The sequence below is a fragment of the Antedon bifida genome, chromosome 10, assembly GCF_963402885.1.
Source record: "Antedon bifida chromosome 10, ecAntBifi1.1, whole genome shotgun sequence".
In the NCBI taxonomy this organism is placed as follows: domain Eukaryota; kingdom Metazoa; phylum Echinodermata; class Crinoidea; order Comatulida; family Antedonidae; genus Antedon; species Antedon bifida.
This window is the reverse complement of record NC_136235.1, coordinates 2,392,852-2,411,901: the sequence shown is the minus strand read 5'-3', so window position 1 is coordinate 2,411,901 and position 19,050 is coordinate 2,392,852. Positions and strand designations below refer to the sequence as shown.

At 33.8% G+C, this 19,050-nt stretch overlaps 1 protein-coding gene across 1 annotated transcript; it reads left to right on the top strand.

Annotated features, from left to right (window-relative positions):
- Positions 1-3,722: 3,722 nt before the first annotated feature.
- LOC144854808 (choline dehydrogenase, mitochondrial-like) lies at positions 3,723-11,149 on the top strand. The gene is made up of 4 exons (XM_078712797.1): positions 3,723-3,785; positions 5,701-5,902; positions 7,260-7,789; positions 8,274-11,149. The coding sequence occupies exons 1-4, from the start codon at positions 3,752-3,754 to the stop codon at positions 10,106-10,108; spliced, it is 2,601 nt and encodes an 866-aa protein (XP_078568923.1). The 5' UTR covers positions 3,723-3,751; the 3' UTR covers positions 10,109-11,149.
- The last annotated feature ends 7,901 nt before the right edge of the window (positions 11,150-19,050 follow it).

Genomic DNA, 19,050 nt, shown 5'->3' with positions numbered 1-19,050 from the left:
GTATGTTAATACACACTGTGCTCAAGTGGATTCAATTTGGAGCCAGGGGAGCACAGTGATATAAAATAGAAATAAGTCACTGAATTTTAATATCTTTTCGTATTAAGCATATTTGAATACCTACCGGTATGGTACCATACATGTTCGACAATACAGTGTCACATATCTCTATTAACAAAAAAACAATATTAAAAAAAAAAAATATCTGTCGAGGTTCGAACCTCAGCCGATAGCACTCAAAACTGAGCATTACCCGTTACACCACCAAGTACATGACTGAAAAGCTGATAATAGTCTATTTATACGTGTATTACGTAATTGATCATTACGTCATAAATATCCTATTAAACTTGCTAAAACCAAAATGATCAGTTAGCTCAGTTGTCTGAGCGTCGTGTTAACAACACGTATGTCGTGGGTTCGATTCCCACGCTGGTCGGTGGAATAGAGTTAAAGGCATGCGGCCACTGTGTTTGGGGTTCACAGATCATACGTCCCCCTTTCCACCACACATCATGAGGCGACAACATCAATGCATCTGGTGATGTGGTGGAAACGACCCCAAAAGGCTGTGGCAGGGCCTTAGTGCTGAGGCAGGGAGAGCACATTTACCATCTTTTTTTTTTTTTTTTTGGTTCTCGCAAACTGCTTTGGTGGTTTAAATTTTATGTTTAGCCCCCTCAATTTATTTTAATGTAAAAAAAAGGGAATTAATTCTCTTCCTTACGTGTTTAGAAGAGAATTAATTTTATCTCATCGTAGTTTGGTATGCCGTGCGTTTGTTATGCAAATGAGTGTGCACATGTGCTGTGGGAAAGATGGTATTGTTAGTCATTCGCGATCAACACACAACACTGTTCAATTTTTATTTTGTTAATCTTACATTAGAATTGTAATTCTACCGTTACACATTATAGTGTACTTTTAAATATCCGTTTCATGCAAGATATTGTATTGTAGGCCTACTAATATGTTGTGAATAGAAGTTTATGGTAGAATAAATAAATAAATATGTTTTAAGCAGATCTTCGAAATTGAAGCATAATAAATTATGAAGTCGAGTTTTTTAAAACCCAACCTAAACATTATAATTATCAAAGGTGATATGATAATTCTAATTGTTTTCTAAATTATAGAAATATTAAAATTAGTAAGTAGCCTTTTGGTCCTGAAGACTTTTATATTTCATTTCATAATTTCCGAGGACTAAGCTTTCATTCTTAGCTCTGCCCCAACCATGGTGAGCTTAACTGGAGACTTAATATTTTAATTTCATATTTCAATAAATGTTTTTTCAAAATTGTCTTTGCTCAGCCCCAATCATGGTGGGGTAGTGAAGACCCTTATATCATGTTTCAAAATACTATAGGTGTCATTTCTGGGGACCTTGTAGCTATTTTAAACAGTTTGGTAAGCCCTGCGTTGTTATGCAAATGAGTTTTTGAATTTTTACTCTTTTTTTTTTTGGCTTTCGCTACATGTATTTGATCTCGTAAATTTTATGTTTAGCGGCTTCAATTTTAATGTAAAAAAGGAATTAATTATCTTCGTTACGCGTTACGTGTTGAGAAGAGAATGTATCTCTCATCATAGTTTGGTATGCCGTTCGTTTTTATACAAATGAGTCTGTGCAGGTGTAATAGGAAAGATGGTATTGTTAGTCATTCGCGGTCAACGCGCCCCACCGTTAAATGTTGATTTTGTTAATCAATGTTGCAACATTGGTAGCGAAATGTCCGATTCTTCATAGTAGTTGGTGTGTATGGCCGCGCCGTCCCAGAATAAACATGTTTTAAACAGATAGTCTCCGATGGTTTTTATATGAGGTTAATGGAGAGTGAAATAAGATCAAATATAGAACATTTGCAAAGATGCCTATTTCCAGACCAATTTCGAAGCTTAGACTAATTCCGCCGCCGGGCTAGGCCATAGAAGTAGAAAACCCCACCTAAAATGCTGAAGTCGCATCTGGATATTGAAATTTTAACATTATCATAATTATCATAGGTGACTATGTATAGTAATAAGTATAAGTAAGTGCATTTCTGGTCTCTATTTTCATTGCTCTGCCTCAACTATGGATGGGCTAGTACTGGAGACTTAATATTTAATTTTATATTTCAATGAATAGGTGCACTTTACGGGGACAAGCTCATATATTGTCCTGGTGAGTCTTATATAGTTTGTTTCATTCAAATCATGTAACGCCAACGCGGGAACCTACTGTATACAGCTCTTTTTTTCAAAATTGTCTTTGCTCAGCCCCAAGCATGGTGGGGTACTGAAGATTCTTATGCTTGTTGTTTGAAAACATAATAGATGTCATTTTCGGGTATTTTAAACAGTTTGGTATGTGCGTGCGTTGTTATGCAAATGAGTCTGTGCAGGTGTATTATGGTAAATATGGTATTGTTAGTCATTCGCGGTCAACACGCCACACTGTTAAATTTTGATGCTGTTAATTATTTACATTAGAAGATGTTTCAAATCATGTAAATAAAATATTTTCCGGGCGGGAAGCTAGCAATAATCTCGAAAAGAACTCCATGTGGAAAAGAAGCCCACTCAAGAGTACTAAAAATGAAGGAGCACATGGGCTTCTTTTCGAGGTTTTATGGCAGTTTGGAAAATGGAAAATAATGCCATGCAACTTTGTTTCTGATTTAAAAAAAGTTCCACTTGACATTTACAATCCTCAAAATATCTCTCTTTCAAAATAAAAGAAAAACAATATTCATTATTTTCCATTAATGGTGCCAAATTGGGTCCACTTGAGCACAGTGTATTAACATACGAAAAGATTGAAACTTTATTTCTATTTTATATCACTGCTCCCCTGGTACCAAATTGTCTTTAAAGATAATGCGAAGTGCTCTGGAACGGAGATTATTTACAAGAAAAGAAAAAGATAAATTTGAATCAATGTGAATGCCAAGATGTTTCTGTTGATCAGTTTGTAATATGGGTATATACGAAACGATATTAAAAGTAGTGACTTTTATTTCTATTTATATCACTGTGCTACCCTGGTGCTAAATTGGGTCCACTTGAGTAGTTACCGTAGTACTATTTCTATTATTGAAGTTAATAAAGGCATAAATGGCGCTCCGTAGAGAAGTAGAGAATGCTCCAGTCGTCAGAATGACGCTCTGAATATACCTCGTTTCTTGAAACATAATACGGTAGAGGGCGCTGTGTAAGAATTTCTTGTACAAAATCAATCAGCCGTGAAAAACAGTCCTCAAAACCAATCAACCGTAGCCGTATGTCACCGGCCGCCGTCAATTTTGTAATGGTCCTGAAACACAACTTGGTCCCTTGGATTGGTTGCAATTTGGTGGTGGTACCTGGTAACAAATAATTATTCCTTAAAAATCACATTTGCTGGGGTAAAGTGTCTGAAATGCTTCAAGCTTTCTTAGATATAGCCTAGTAGGCCTCTAGGTTTCTAGCTACAGTTTAGTCGAGAAAGTTGCCTAGCCTACTAGGCTAGCCTAACTAGGCCCTAACCTCTTTTTATATAACATTAGTTAGGGCTATCCATATCGGTCGTAGGCCTAGGCTAGGCCTAAGCCTAGTTTTAGGCCAGAGAACAGGCCAGCTACACAGAGAGTACTGTAGTATTAAAGTGTGCGTGTGCGTGTATGCCAAACTAGATTTCAGTCCCTCCACCTTAGGCCTAAAGCATCATTTATTAATATTACTATTATTTTTTTTTTTAGATTTACCACTTATTACATGTTTATAAAAGATGTTACGGGTCCTAACGAAGGCTAGCAAAGCAGGTAAAATTGTTTTAAAATCTTTTTTCATAATAAAAAATAAACTCACATGTAACACTAACAGTGAGTCTTGTATATAATATTAACCTGTGTGAGATTGTATTAGTTTTTTTGTTGAGTTACAGTGTTTTATTTATTGCGTTTGAGGCCCAGGAATATTCTGGCAACAATAAAAAAAATCCCAGTGATTGGAAAACATTCCCAGAATCTAAAGATCGTAGAGTTCTTATTTTTCTATGGTGGACTGAGGGAAAGGTACTCTCATAATTATCTTTACACCAATTTTGAGATGAACGTAGATGATGCTCTGTTTCCTGTTTCGTCAAAGGGCCATAAGGTCAAGTGCATCCTGTGCAAGATACTGATGGCTTTAGGGTCAATTAACTATTTTAGCTACAATACTCTAATGCTCTGTCTACACTATAAAACTAGTTTAACAAAAAAAAACTGTGATGTGCCCAAATATGGTAGTGATATACTCAAATATGGGAGTGATATGACATCATCATATCCATATATGGGCACATCACATGTTTTGTCACATAAAGTTTGATAGTGTAGACAGAGTATTAGTGTACATTATCTTCCAGTTCAGACCTACAGTGTTATGGCGAATTCTGTAGGTCTGAAAAAAAGATTAGTGGAAGCCTCTTACAACAATACCTTTAGTTCATTTCTTTTATATTTATGCAAATTGCCAAGGATAACCATAAGCTATTAATTCACTGTCTTAAATTTGGAATCTTGTTTTAAAATATATATATATAATGAACACAAGAACTAGAAAAAGATAATGATAAAAAAGGTATAATGAGCACAAGATTTACATACTGTAAACAAAGTCTTATAGAAAGTGGAGTGGAGTTTTTTTAACACCCCGGTTAGTGACTTGTAATAAAAGCATACAGTATATCAAGTTTTTTCTAAGTGCTACTATGACACTAAGTCTGTAAATGTGAGCTTGTTTATTATCCAAACCAAAACTCTTTGATTTGCATGTCCACTATGTCGACTGTATGACATCATTTTGTTGATCACGCATCATCATCATATATAAATGTCTTGTATCAAAACATTCATCTGTGAACTGCTCAGATTCCAAATGGAAAAGTCCCTATAATCTTCAGCCAGCATAATTAAACTGTTGCAATAAAGTCTTATTTCTAGTTCATTTAATTTGATTGACTAATTTACTAAGCTATACTACTACTGTAGCACTAAACACCATATAATTTTATGTTTGGACACCGTTTCAAAAATGATGTTCAAAGAACTACAGTTAGGTACTCTATATGAACTAATTTATTGAGATATTATTTACTGTATATCATGGAGTACTCCATGCTGTATATTAAACAAATTGATTTGGTGTTTATTATAACATTTTTAATTATAGTAAATAAACTACATTTTTATATATCTCAATTAGACGTTTTTCCACTGCACAACAATTTCAAGAATAAATCAAAAATAAAAAGTTAGGCTTTTTTAAACAGAATTTTTAGTGTATTGTATTATTGTTCAGTAAGGAAGGACACCAAAAAATTGTCCTAATTATTTTATTGATTCCCTGGAAATCTATATTCCTGGGTAGGTCTAGGCCAAGCATATTTCTTACTGTACACTGTATTAAGTGCAAATTGCAAGGTGTGGCCAGCCCCATGAGTCTTGTTTGCTGATTTTAATAAAACGGATTTTGCACTAATGTCCTGATCATCATCATCATCAACAGTGACAAATGAAAAAAGTAATCTTTTATAATCTAATGTTGGCATATTGTTACTACAAGAGTGTGATTACACTTAAAATATACAATGACAATGCACATTTGTATTGATATGAATGTAACCTTTAGAAAGTTTACACTGTTTCAATGATTTCAAAATAATTGTTAAATATTAATATATTTCTGTCAAAGGTCTGAAAGCAACATGTTTACCCAGCCTAAGGTCATGTCATAGGTCAAGATGTCGTCTGCTGCTTCAACAGACTGCTATCAGATGTCTGAGTACAAGGCAGCCTAACCAAGAAAAACCCAAACTGATCATATTTGACAAGGATGGCACTCTCATCTGTTGTCACTCTATCTGGACACCGTGGGTCAAAGACACAACAGACAGGTACTGTGTGTATTTATATCTTATCTATCTTTTTTTTGCAAACAGGATACTCGGTATGGTGACTAGATCTTTCAAGTATCTTGATAGTAAGAGTTATATGTATCTGTACAAATCTATGATCAGACCTATATTGGAATATGGTGGTAGTTCGTGGACACCTCTGTATCAGAAAGATTACAATCGTTTAGAAAAAGTCCAACAGAGATCCACAAGGTTAGTGTCTGAATTGAGGAGTAAGCCATATGCAGAGAGATTGAAGTTATTGGATTTGCCTACCTTAGCCTTTAGAAAGAAAAGGATGGATTTAATTTAAACTTTTAAAATCTTTCATAAATTTGATAATATCGAGGCAGGAAAATTATTTCAAAGATCTAAATACCAGAAAACCAGGAGGAATGTTTTTAAAGTATCGAAATCCAAATATAATAAAAACATTAGAAAAGGAGCATATGCAGTTAGAGTTATAAATGATTGGAACTCGCTACCAAACCATATTGTGACGGAACCAACGATTAACAAGTTCAAAACTGGCATTGCAAAGTTATGGTCTGACCACCATCTCAAGTTTCGCCCATATGTTACTGAGGAGTTCTCATTGATGACAATGGAGGGACAAATGAGCTAAGTTCTCAAAGTCCTACGGTTCAAGGTATAATTCACCCCGCACATCCTAAACCGTATTGCCTTAATGCACCTTTAGTGCATTTTCCAATGCATACTGTACTTTATACTATAATGCTTGACTCGCAATCGCATTACATTGTGCACCCAAGACCCATATCTCTATACACTGACTAGTACATCTGACTTCAAGAGTAGTTGGGGTTTCAGTTGTAATTATATTGTAAATCTTCAGGGTTTAGAGAGGTTTCCAATGACATAAAATAAGCACTTCATTCAAAGAATCAACTGCGCTTTACAAATTCAAAAGCATTTATAACCCACCTTACTGACACAAAATTATAATTGTTTATTTATTGAGATAATGCTAATTATTATTTATTTTCATTAATATTTAATTTCTTAAAACAAACACATGTGCATTTAATAATTTCTGTATTTCTGTCAGACTGATTTTATTTAATATTCATCATCAAATATCAATATGACATTTTAATGCATAAATACAGATGTTTTGCTTTCAGATATTTTTTTGATAGTTTATTTTAGCATATTGTCTCCTATTTCAGATAATTTGAAAGAAACAAGATATTAAAGCATTTGATTTATTATTTTTTGAACTTGTTATTTTGGAGAATGAAAATTTCTTTTCTTGCACTTCCATTTTTCCTTCCTCAATTTAACTTTTATTTTAAATGTACAGTTCATATTCTAATGTTTATTTCTTGTGTTCTAGATTTATAAAGAAAACAGGCCTTAATCTGGAAGAAAAAATACATCATTTGCTAAGTTATGATCCAAAAGAGGACAGACTCCTGCCAGGTCTTTTGGCGGAATGTACGTCGCAGATCATCAAAAGACAACTCTGCCAGCTTCTCCAAGACGAAGGCATCAGCGTCGATCGTAGCTTAGAAATTGTTGAAGATTGCTACAAAGAGATGGGCACAATAGACGCAAATGTGTTAGTCTCGCACGGAGATGTAAACAAGTTAATGACCGAGATTAAGGAACAAGAGATCAAAATAGCAGTGTGTACGGCAGATACAAGAGCAGGGACCATAAACACTCTCAAAGTGATAGATGTTGAACATCTGGTTGACATGGTTGTTTGTTCAGATGATCCTGGACTGCTCCCCAAGCCTAATGCGGATGCTGCCTTTGCTATTTGTGAGAAGTTAGGCGTGGAACCAGAGAGGACCGTTATGGTTGGAGACACAATGACGGACATCAACTTTGGCATCAATGCTGGCCTCGGAAATATTGTTGGTAAGAAACAATTTTTTTTTTTTGTGAATATTTAAATTTATAAGATAAGATATAATTGACACTCTCTATACATACAGTACAAATAGATTACAAAAGGAAAAATATCTTTTAAAAAATAATATTGATAACGTCCATTTGTATAGCGCCATTCCAACGATCATTGCTCGTCACGCTGTGGAAATTTACACTCTTCAACTACATGCTTCTCCCGTCATATATGGGCCACGTCACGTTCTCTCATCTGTCCATGGTAGTGGCTGTGTGTACAATTTTTACACATGTGTAACCTTACTTGTTTTGGAAGATGTACATAGTCCGTTTTATAGTCCTTATCTGAGAAAACTTGTTCTGCACCACCAGAACCATGAGTGAGTGAGCCTTAAACCCTTGCCGATATTATAGCTATAGATTACTGTTCTTGTCTTAACCGCTCAGCCGCTCATTCATTCAATTTTTAATAATAAATTCTTCCTTTCTGTTATAGGTGTTCTGAGCGGAGTTTCAACGAAGAAAGATTTGCACGAATCGGCAGATTATGTGATTGATGATATTCAAGGTCTTACAAGCTTGTTCCTCAACCGCAGTTCTCAATTACCAAATAAGCCACAACGGCATGGCGTTTTCAATACGCCCGCTCGTTCATTTTCAACAACTTCAAGTCGTTCTCAGGAATACTCTCATGTGATTGTAGGAGCAGGGTCAGCAGGTTGTATCCTTGCGAACCGTCTAACCGAAGATCAATCTAACAATGTCATGTTGCTAGAGGCTGGGCCTAAAGACTACACTTGGAAGATTCACATGCCTGCTGCGTTAGTTTACCCTCTGTGTGATGATAAGTATAACTGGTTTTACCACACTGTCCCTCAAACACATATGAATAGTAGAAAGATGTACCAACCACGTGGTAGAGTCTGGGGTGGGTCATCGTCCCTGAATGCAATGTGTTATGTCAGAGGTCATGCTTTAGACTACGATGGCTGGGAAAAGGCCGGAGCTGAAGGTTGGTCCTACGCCGATTGTTTGCCGTACTTTAAGAAAGCTCAGTGCCATGAGTCAGGTGAAAGTGAATATCGAGGGGGAAGCGGACCGCTGAATGTGTCGCGCGGTAAAACAAATAATCCACTATTTAACGTTTTTATAGAGGCAGGGCAACAAGCAGGGTACCCTCGTACTCAGGATTATAATGGATATCAATTTGAAGGATTTGACTTTATGGATTTAACAATTCACAAAGGCATTCGTTGGAGTACAGCAAATGCGTATTTGCGACCTGCTCTTAAAAGGTCGAACTTAAAGGTCACTAGTAAAACACTTACGACAAGGGTTCTATTCGACGGAACTAAAGCTGTTGGTGTGGAGTACAAACAGGGTGGGGAGATTAAAACTGTACGAGCAGATAAAGTTATTTTAAGTTGTGGGTCGATAAACACGCCACAGCTGTTGATGTTGTCTGGAGTGGGAAATGCAGATGAATTGAAGAAACATGACATTCCAGTTGTTAACCATCTACCAGGAGTTGGACAAAACCTGCAAGACCATTTAGAAGTTTATGTTCAGATGGCTTGCTCACAGCCAGTCTCCCTTTATAAAGCACAGTGGAAATTTCCTCACAACATGATTAAGATTGGTCTCCAGTGGTTTCTCCTCCAAACTGGTTTAGGAGCGACTTCTCATCTAGAAGCGGTTGCATTCATCCGAAGCCGTGCTGGTGTAGAATATCCAGATATCCAGTTCCACTTCCTGCCATCCTCTGTCAAAGATCATGGCCGGGTAAATCCTGAACAACATTCTTTTCAAGTACACGTTGGAGCGCAAAGACCAGAAAGTCGCGGGACAATCACGCTCCAATCCAAAAACCCTGAAGACCATCCGCTAATAGATCCAAATTATCTGTCAACGGAAAATGATCGATGGGAAATGAGAGAATGTGTAAAACTTGCACGAGAAATTTTTGAACAAGATGCGTTCACAGCATATCGTGGGAAAGAGATTTTACCCGGGGTAGATATGCAATCTGATGAACAACTGGATGCGTTTGTAAGAGAACATGGAGAGACTGCATACCATCCGTCTTGCTCAGCCAAAATGGGCAGTGAAAAAGATCCAATGGCTGTTGTTAATAATAGAACTGAAGTATTTGGAATGGAGAACCTGCACATTGTAGACGCCTCAATAATGCCAAATGTCACAACTGGCAATTTGAATGCACCTGTTACCATGATGGCCGAGAAGGCAGCTGATATTATTCGTGGTCGAGAAAAACTCGCTCCATCAGATGCCCCAGTTTATAAACCATCGAGTATAGAAACGCAACGTTGATCCAAACACCATTTAAATCCGCATATCTCAGTATATTCCAATTGGACACTTGTATGTGTCTGATGCTGCAAGTTCGGGGCACTATAAAGCCCTGTCTACACTATCAAACTTTATGTGACAAAAAAATGTGATGTGCCCATTTATGGACATGATGATATCATATCACTACCATATTTGGTCTTTGGTCACTTTTTTTTTAAAGTTTTACTTGATTGATACTGATGTCATTATTTTTCTTCAATTGAAATACAGAATGTATTTATTTTTAAGTTAATTAAGTAATTGAAAAAAATAACAATGCTGTGTGTATCAGTTGATAATTTAAACATTCATTACAACTGTAAGATTATATAATATATTTTATAATAACAATATAATATTTAAGAAAGATAATATAAAGCAATATAATAGTTTGGCAAGTAAACTAATAGGTGCATGCATTTATTTTTTCTCATTAAAGATTGTCCCCCTGAAAAATATTTTTTTCAAAATTTTTGGTTGAATATGCCATTTTAATGTCACATAATAGTTATCCATTTTAACCAAAAATTGGATCAAAAAGAAATTTTTTTATCATTAAAAAACTAATTTAAAGCAAAAAAATAGTCAAATTGGCTGCCAGCCAATGGATTTTTGGTTGAATTTAACCATTTATTCTGTCATTTTACAAGTGAAAACATTATTTGTTTTCGTTTTTTTCTATGGAAGTGATTAACTTTATTAAAACTACAAAATAACATATTCAAAGTCTGATTTTATTAATCTTCATTTTTCATGTTTTTGGGGGACAATACATCTTTAAGTGAATCATTGATTTGCTTATCATAATTTTTTCGCTTTTTTTTTCTACGGAAGTGATTAACTTTATTAAAATGACAAAATAATCTATTCAAAGTCTGATTTAATTAATCTTCATTTTTCATGTTTTTGGGGGACAATACATCTTTAAGTGCATCATTGATTTGCTTATCATTAATACTTAAATCAATTAACCAACATTTTTGTTATTATTTTTTAATTCAGCAAAATTTAACAATAAAATTTATCAATTTGCCAAATAGTGTTATTTTATAGATTAAAGTACTCTGTTTGTTAATTATATTAAACTTTTCGTTTTTTTTATATTATGTACTATATTAGTACGTTATGTGATTTTGTTTATAATACAATATTATTTTAAATGAGAACTGTATAAATAAATACTGGATCACTTAATTTTTGGTTCAGTCAGTGTTTTTGTGGATTCGATCTCGTAAATTTTATGCTTAGCGCCCTCAATTTTAAGAACATGAAGACGTGTCAGCAAATTAAGGAACAAATGTAGAACATTGTAAAGATGATGCCGATGTTTAGACCAACTTCAAAGGTGGACTTCGGCATATGAGTTTTTTAAATAGGAAAAAACCCCATCAGTACTGTTGGGTGGGGTTCTTTTCCAGATGGACTTCTTTTCGAGATTATTGCAAACTAAAAGAGCGGAGCTGCAACTGTATGCATACGCCCGGAAAATTGTTTCTTACATGATTAGGATAATCTTCTAATGTCTAATGTAACGATTACCAAAATCAAATTTAAACAGTGTGGCGTGTTGACCGCGAATGACTAACATACCATCTTCCCCTTACACCTGCACAGACTGATTTGCATAACAACGTATGGCCCTATACCAAAACTGTAGTGTTTAAAATAGAGCTGCAAGATCCCCGGAAATGATACATATATTTGAGATATTGAGATAGTTCAGTTAATTTAGGAAATAGGTAAGCTATCTTTGCAATTTCTACATAGTCAATTGTCATGATGCATAATCACTATCTTTATAATAGTAATCGCTATCTATTTGTATTAATGGGGCCATAGGCATTTTACCACCCGCAGCCTGTTGCCAGCACATAAAAAATGCACATTTCAGCCCTGGTTAGCATTTTGACGTAATTTTACATTTTAACATATTTTTTAGGTTAATGCATATTTATGACGTAACGATGAATGTTTACGTAATATAATATTCATTGATTGATTGATCACTTTATTTCAGAATAAAAATTCCATCCAGTATATATATACAACAAACAAATAGAAAAAAAAATCACAAGGAAAATCACACTAAAATAGGATTTTCTCCCAATTATAAGAGATTTGAAGATGATAACAGATTGATAGTTCGTAGTACACACCTAACAAGCTCATTTTCACTATTCAAGACTCTTATTCTAAAACCATAGACGCCCTATTATCTGCTGATCAGTCATTTACTTGTGTGACTCTGTTTTGATACTCATAACTCTAGCTTAGGTTCGAATATTAGGTTCCAATATTGTTTTTTTAGAGAGTTAAGTTAATTTAGGAAATAGGTAAGATTTTGTCAAATTTTAACTTTTTCTTGAAAGAAGTTAATGCCATACAATGCACAAATTAGCCTCAAATCGTAGAAAACAAATCAAAGTAGGTTAAAATAAAAGCTTCATATTACGTAATTCTAATCGTTATTCATAAACGTTATTTTGAGGGAATAGTATAGGTCTAATGCAAATACAACTGACATTATATAATTCCTTCAATAAATATTAATAAGTGCAATTTCCCGCAACCTATATAATAGCAGCTCTAGTTAAAAGGAGGGGGAGGGAGGTTAGTTCCGCATTTACATTGTTTGCACCCACATCCCCACCCCCTCCACCCCTCGGTCTCAGACAGACCAGCCTATGTCTGGTAATATCTATACAAATCGTATTTTAATTGTTTAAATTTATATAGTATATAGTATAGTTGAACAAGGCAATTGGTTCTTTCCTAGAAAGATATACAGCGCGCTCTTGTGGAATCGAACGTGTCTCGAGTGGTCCTCGCCATGTATTGTATGATGCCCTAGTCCTCTTCTTTCTCGGAGCTTTTGATGCTGGAGGAGAGAATAAATCAAATTAAAATAATGAAATACATTAATTTATTTATATTCGTATATCGCTTAGAAATCAATATATTCAGGTCACAAACAAAAAGGTGAGAAGTACGTAACCTCTTGGGAAATTTGTCACGTAAACCGATGAGGGAGAACACTGAAAACACGTATATAGTATTACAAACAATCAAATACACTGTAAAGTGTCAAACATACTCTGTTCAAAAAACAAACCGTAAATGATGACGTGGTTCTCGCGCGTATAAGTTGATAGAGGCGCGCCTACGCACAATTATTTAGTCATGTTGTGAGTAAAAAACATTTTGAGTTCAATCGTGAAGGAATCGATTTATACCTCGATGGTGCAATGTTAAAAAGAATCGACAAAAAAACAGCCAGAGTTGGTCTTCGTTAAACCGGTGGTCCAGCGTTTGCATAAGTTGCCTATTAAAAAGGAGGGGGTATCTCCCAAGTTATGGTAGACATTGTCATCACTGATTTTGTTTGTATAATTAGTAAATTTTCAACAAAAAAACATGAAAACATATATTTTCTTGGTGTAGAAACTTGAATGATGCCTCTCTGACAAATGCGTAACACTAAACCCGTGACATCACTGCTATTGTTTCAAAGCACATCTCTCACCTTTTCCTTCAAATAGGTCCTCTAATAATAAATATAAAAACAAAGCATGTTTAAACTAGGTATGATGATGATGATGATGATAAAGTCTTTCATACAACCGTTTGTTCGGAGACCGTTGAACTGTGAAAAATTGTAGAATTCAGATTTACGACAAGTTTTTTTGATCTGTCATCCTAGATATTTGCCTCTAACCATTATTATACAAATTCCATTCCTTGTACTTTAGATTGCTGAATTTTAAAACTTCACACAATTTAATTAGGAATAACCACTCACCTTATTTTAAATGATTTAGACTAAAGTGTTGAAATAAAAAAGTGTTTCAAGTTCATTGCCTGCCGTTATATTATGCAAATACGAATCATTTTAAAATGCTCATATGTCATATTCTTAATTTTAGCATTTTATTTTGAGTATTCATGATGGCATTGACAACGTTGTTATCTGTCTGCAGGCACTACTAATCATCGCCGTTAATTTTTAATCTATTTGCACTTAAAACTCGTCATTTGTGTTAATATGGAGCTTTGTATTTCAGGACCCGCCATTCGTCTAAACGAAGCTGTTGAGTACAAACGTCATTCTGAATGACTTATTCGCGTAGACTAGTAGTTAACTGCGCGTCTCTGCCACGTCAATTCAGATCGCACACCTACTATTCTGTCACTGTGAAAGAAGAGCTGTTACACCTACTTACAAATAGCCTTGTAGTACACAGTCTAGTAAGAATCTCCAGAGATAGACACGCCCCACTCTTTCTTGTTCTGCTTCTTCAGGATTTGACAGTCCACTGCAGGACATATCCCTCCTCCAAAGCTCTCCATTTGTTTCTCTCTTTTGCTATACAGATCAACCAGTTGATTTTATATTTCCTCATGTCATCTCCCCATCTCATTCTTTGTTTGCCTCTTTTCCTTGTCCCTATTCTTGGCTGTCAACCCGTAGCCTTCTTGCCCAGCTACATCATTCTCTTGAAGTCTTGCACTCTTTTATTGCACGTAATAAAACCTCCTAACTCAAGAATTCGCACGTATAAAACTTCAATCTCAAAAGAAAATTAAAATCCCGTGACGTGAAACTAACGTTTTTATTTGGCCTAATCATCTGGGATTATGTATCTGTTTTATCCCCAACGGTTCTAGTAATATCATTTCGAAAATCCTAATTAATGACAAAGATCTCATCACGACAAAATATTCATCATAATAAGTCATAACTATCATTTAGTAACTTTATCCGTAATGTATACAATCTAATGTTAGGTGATCTGTTAAGATTAACTCTTTCGTTTCTCACGATAGGTCTATTTACTACGGACTTAACATAAATGTATAAGTAATTAATATACACGTTTGTATGTATTTGATTAAGTTCAGTTACAAGGCACAGACAAGAAGAACAGTGACGTGTCAATGAGGGGAGAAGGCAACATGTGAATAGATAGAAGGCCTACCTAAAACAGCTTCTCCCCATTCTGCTAACAGTAATATAAAGGATTGTTTAACTTTGGTTAATTTCTTTTTCTTAAATATTGTTTTACTGGGCCGCATCGAATGCTGATAGTTACAGCACAATACCTCTACAGTAAAAGGTCATGTGACCTACACAATGAACATAAAGAAAGGATGACAATTAAATTAGAAACATTATCTTCCATTCGATTACCGTCAACGACATTTTTATTTCATTTCATAACATTTATAGACCTGCTATGATCCGTTATTGAGATATGAGAGGCGAGCGAACAGGAGATCAGGGAATTAAAAATATTTACGCTTATCATCTTTTTGAGACAGGGTCTCGTTGCATCCGCTTACAGAACCAAAAGGTTAGAATAGAATAAAATCAATCAGTCTAAAACATCGAATTGTACTACTACATCTAGGAACAAATTATGCTTAATTGAATAATCTATTGAACCAATAACATAAAGAGTGAAGTCGCCTAATGCAAGTAAAACAAACATCGAGTCAGAAATCTTCACTCTTAGTCTCTACTACTAACCTACTAGATGAGTGTAATTTCCTTCGTTTGGTTGTTGTTACTTGTACAAGAATAATGTGTCTATCAGACAAACCTAAATAGGTGATGGTGTGCTACTAAAATTAGTGTGGACACTAGCCGTCATTTGTGTGTCTACTTATCAAAGCATGTCGTCGTATATCAAATACATTCTGTAAATGAATCAGACCATGATGCTGTAAAATAAGACCATAAACAACGCAATCATTTCTACCGTAAATGTCAGACGTGCGCTTGTATTTCTGTAGGTTTCTGTACGGCACTAAAGCTCTGTCTACACTATCAAACTAGTTTGACAAAAAAGTGTGATGTGCACAAATATGGTAGTGATATGACATCATCATGACCATATTTGGGCATGTTGGGCTGATGTTGTTCCTCCTAATGATTGGTCAAATGTCAATGAATGAAGCAAGTCACAAGTGTCAATTGGAGAAATACAATTTATGAACTTCTTGTGTTCTAGCCTCTTTCTTTTAGCATAATTATTTTTAAAATTTGTTTTTTTTAATCAAAAGTATATTAATAATTTATTTTAATACTTATTTGTCAAAAATATTAACGTTATATTTGAAAGAAGAAATAAATATTCCTTACTTACTTACTATATTCAGTATGTCTACACTGAGAATAATTAAAACACAATTCGTAAGTAAATCTCTCGGATGAGATTCGAACCCATGACCTCTAGATCACGGCGTTCATATGCCTATACCTCTGACCATTATCATATCATATCATATCATTTATTTCGCCAATATACAGTACAGTACAAAGTAAGACATCAAAAAAACATTACAAAAGTAAATCAATGAGGCCGGATTACCTAAAAGTTATAAATAAAAATAACCGTCGAGAGGCTCTCCACATCGAAATACTTACATAAAACGAATAACACACAAAAAAACATTAATTCCTATAAAATTGAGATAAAACTATAAATTCTGCAATTGATTTATATAAAATATTGTTAATTTAAATAGATAGAATTAAGAAAATATCCTTAAAATACACATATACATTGGTCTGATCTAATTACCTTAACACTAAACCTTCCCAGTAGTTACATTATTAACTATAAATTAGTTGTATTGTTTTTTCACATAACGAACTCCTTCATATGAAGCACCGGGCGAAGTTTCAATGTAACTAATTAATTTGCTTGCGAATATCATAATTATGACCTTGTACAAGAACGAACAGTTTTTCTGCCTCAAAAAACATTTTGAGTATGTGTGATTGATAGTCTAAAACTGAAATATTTATGATTTAAAGATGTATTATCCTCCACAAACATGAAACATGACGATTAATTAAATTAGACTTTGAATTTGAATAGGCCATTTTGTAGTTTTAACCCAGTGAATCACTTCCGTAGAAAAAACCCCGAAAAAGTAATGTTTTCACTTATAAAATGACAAAATAAACGGCTAAATTCAACCAAAAACTTTTAATTACAGTTTTTTCAGGTAAATACATTTTTTAAATCCAATTTGTGGTCAAAGTAAATAACTATTATGTGACATTCAAATGGCATATTCAAAAATATGGGGACAATATATCTTTAAATAAACAAAAGCTATAATTAATGTTTAGATTATATTTAATAATAATCTAATATACAAATAATAAATGTACTATTGACTCACAATCATCCAATCAAATGACAGGAATTTGTTTAGGTGTTATATAATATGCAATATTGAATGTTCAAAACGACAGTTTCATTTATATTTCGTATTAATAATATTTTTTTTCTTTTCTTACTTATGTAATTCTTATAGGCCTATAATTAGTTAATAGATATATTCATACTAATGCGCATCGGGCGCCAACATATTTTAACTTGAATACTTGTATGAGATACCAAAAATATTGTGTATATCTGTATAATGTATACATATAATAACAGTTTAGGTGGGGTCTATAAGTCTACCGCCTTGGAACAAACATTCTTAAAAAGCTGAGCGTTCAATTATACTACTTTCAACGTTAGATTGGGAAAAAATACCGTACGGCACTCATGACAAAACGAAATCAACTAATTTGTAAGAACACACTTTGCCTAGTATGCACAGACTAATGAATACATTTACTATAATATAATAATATAATAATAATTCTACAAACAATAAATGCAAGTTTAGGTAAACATGGGATAAAGAATATTAGAAGATACATCAATGTTTGACTATCTACTATTACTCTTAAACACTATTTCATTTAATTATCCTTTTCGTTACGAGTACTTAATACGAATAAATGAACGCTTGATTGATTCCAAATTGATTGTTAAGCTATTTACATTTGATATTGGCGAGTCTAATTGGGTTCTGCGCCGTTAAGTATTGCAGCAATCCGAGAAATTCGACACCACTTTGCAAGAAAAAGTCGTTGAAAGCTTGTAATACGCGTACAAATGACACAGTCAGGACAATCCTCATGAATAAACAACAACTTCTGTTACTGTTTTGCAACAAATTCAAAGTCAAAATGTAGAGAAACTATCGTGGGAATATTGTAAATATTTGTTAAGTGTATTGTTTTGTTAGCTATCTATTTGATAATAGGATGTTCACACTTGGTGTATTCGATTAGCACCATCGCTACAATTAAAGTAGTATTACGGTTTAATTATACAATAATAGAAAACAAAACAGCAATCTATTTAATTACACACATACATGTCAACAACGTGCTAAGAACCATTAAGGAACAAATCAACTCAAAAAATAAAAGCGAAAAAGTGTTATCATTCCAGTGAACTTTAAAAAAAAAGACATACAAAAGTTCGAAAAGCTCTCGAAAAAATCCGTAAAAGCAGCAGCTCATATAAAATACTTCAACAATTTCTTTAAAAAATGGTTTTTTTTATTCAGTTTAAATATATTTTAGCAAAATTGTTATTATTCCATTGAACTTTAAAAAAAAAAGTTGGAAAAGCTCTCGAAAAAATCCGTAAAAGCAGCAGCTCATATAAAATACTTCAAAAATTTCTAAAAAAATGTTTTTTTTTTATTCAGTTTAAATATATTTTAGCAAAATTGTTATTATTCCATTGAACTTTAACAAAAAAGTTGGAAAAGCTCTCGAAAAAATCCGTAAAAGCAGCAGCTCATATAAAACACTTCAACAATTTCTTTTAAAAAAATGGTTTTTTTATTCAGTTTAAATATATTTTAGCAAAATTGTTATTATTCCATTGAACTTTAACAAAAAAAGTTGGAAAAGCTCTCGAAAAAATCCGTAAAAGCAGCAGCTGATATAAACTACTTAAAACATTTAAAAAAAATGTTTTTTTTTTCTAGTTGAAATTTATTTTAGCATAAAATTAGTTAGATAAATAATTGTCTATTTAGAGTGTACGCCTAATAAC

Bases quoted from the DNA above. Each gene is read 5' to 3' on its own strand.
- LOC144854808 (XM_078712797.1), top strand. From the start codon at position 3,752: ATGTTACGGGTCCTAACGAAGGCTAGCAAAGCAG. The intron at 5,903-7,259 runs GTACTGTGTGTA...CTTGTGTTCTAG, and splicing joins GTCAAAGACACAACAGACAG to ATTTATAAAGAAAACAGGCC. The intron at 7,790-8,273 runs GTAAGAAACAAT...TTTCTGTTATAG, and splicing joins TGGCCTCGGAAATATTGTTG to GTGTTCTGAGCGGAGTTTCA.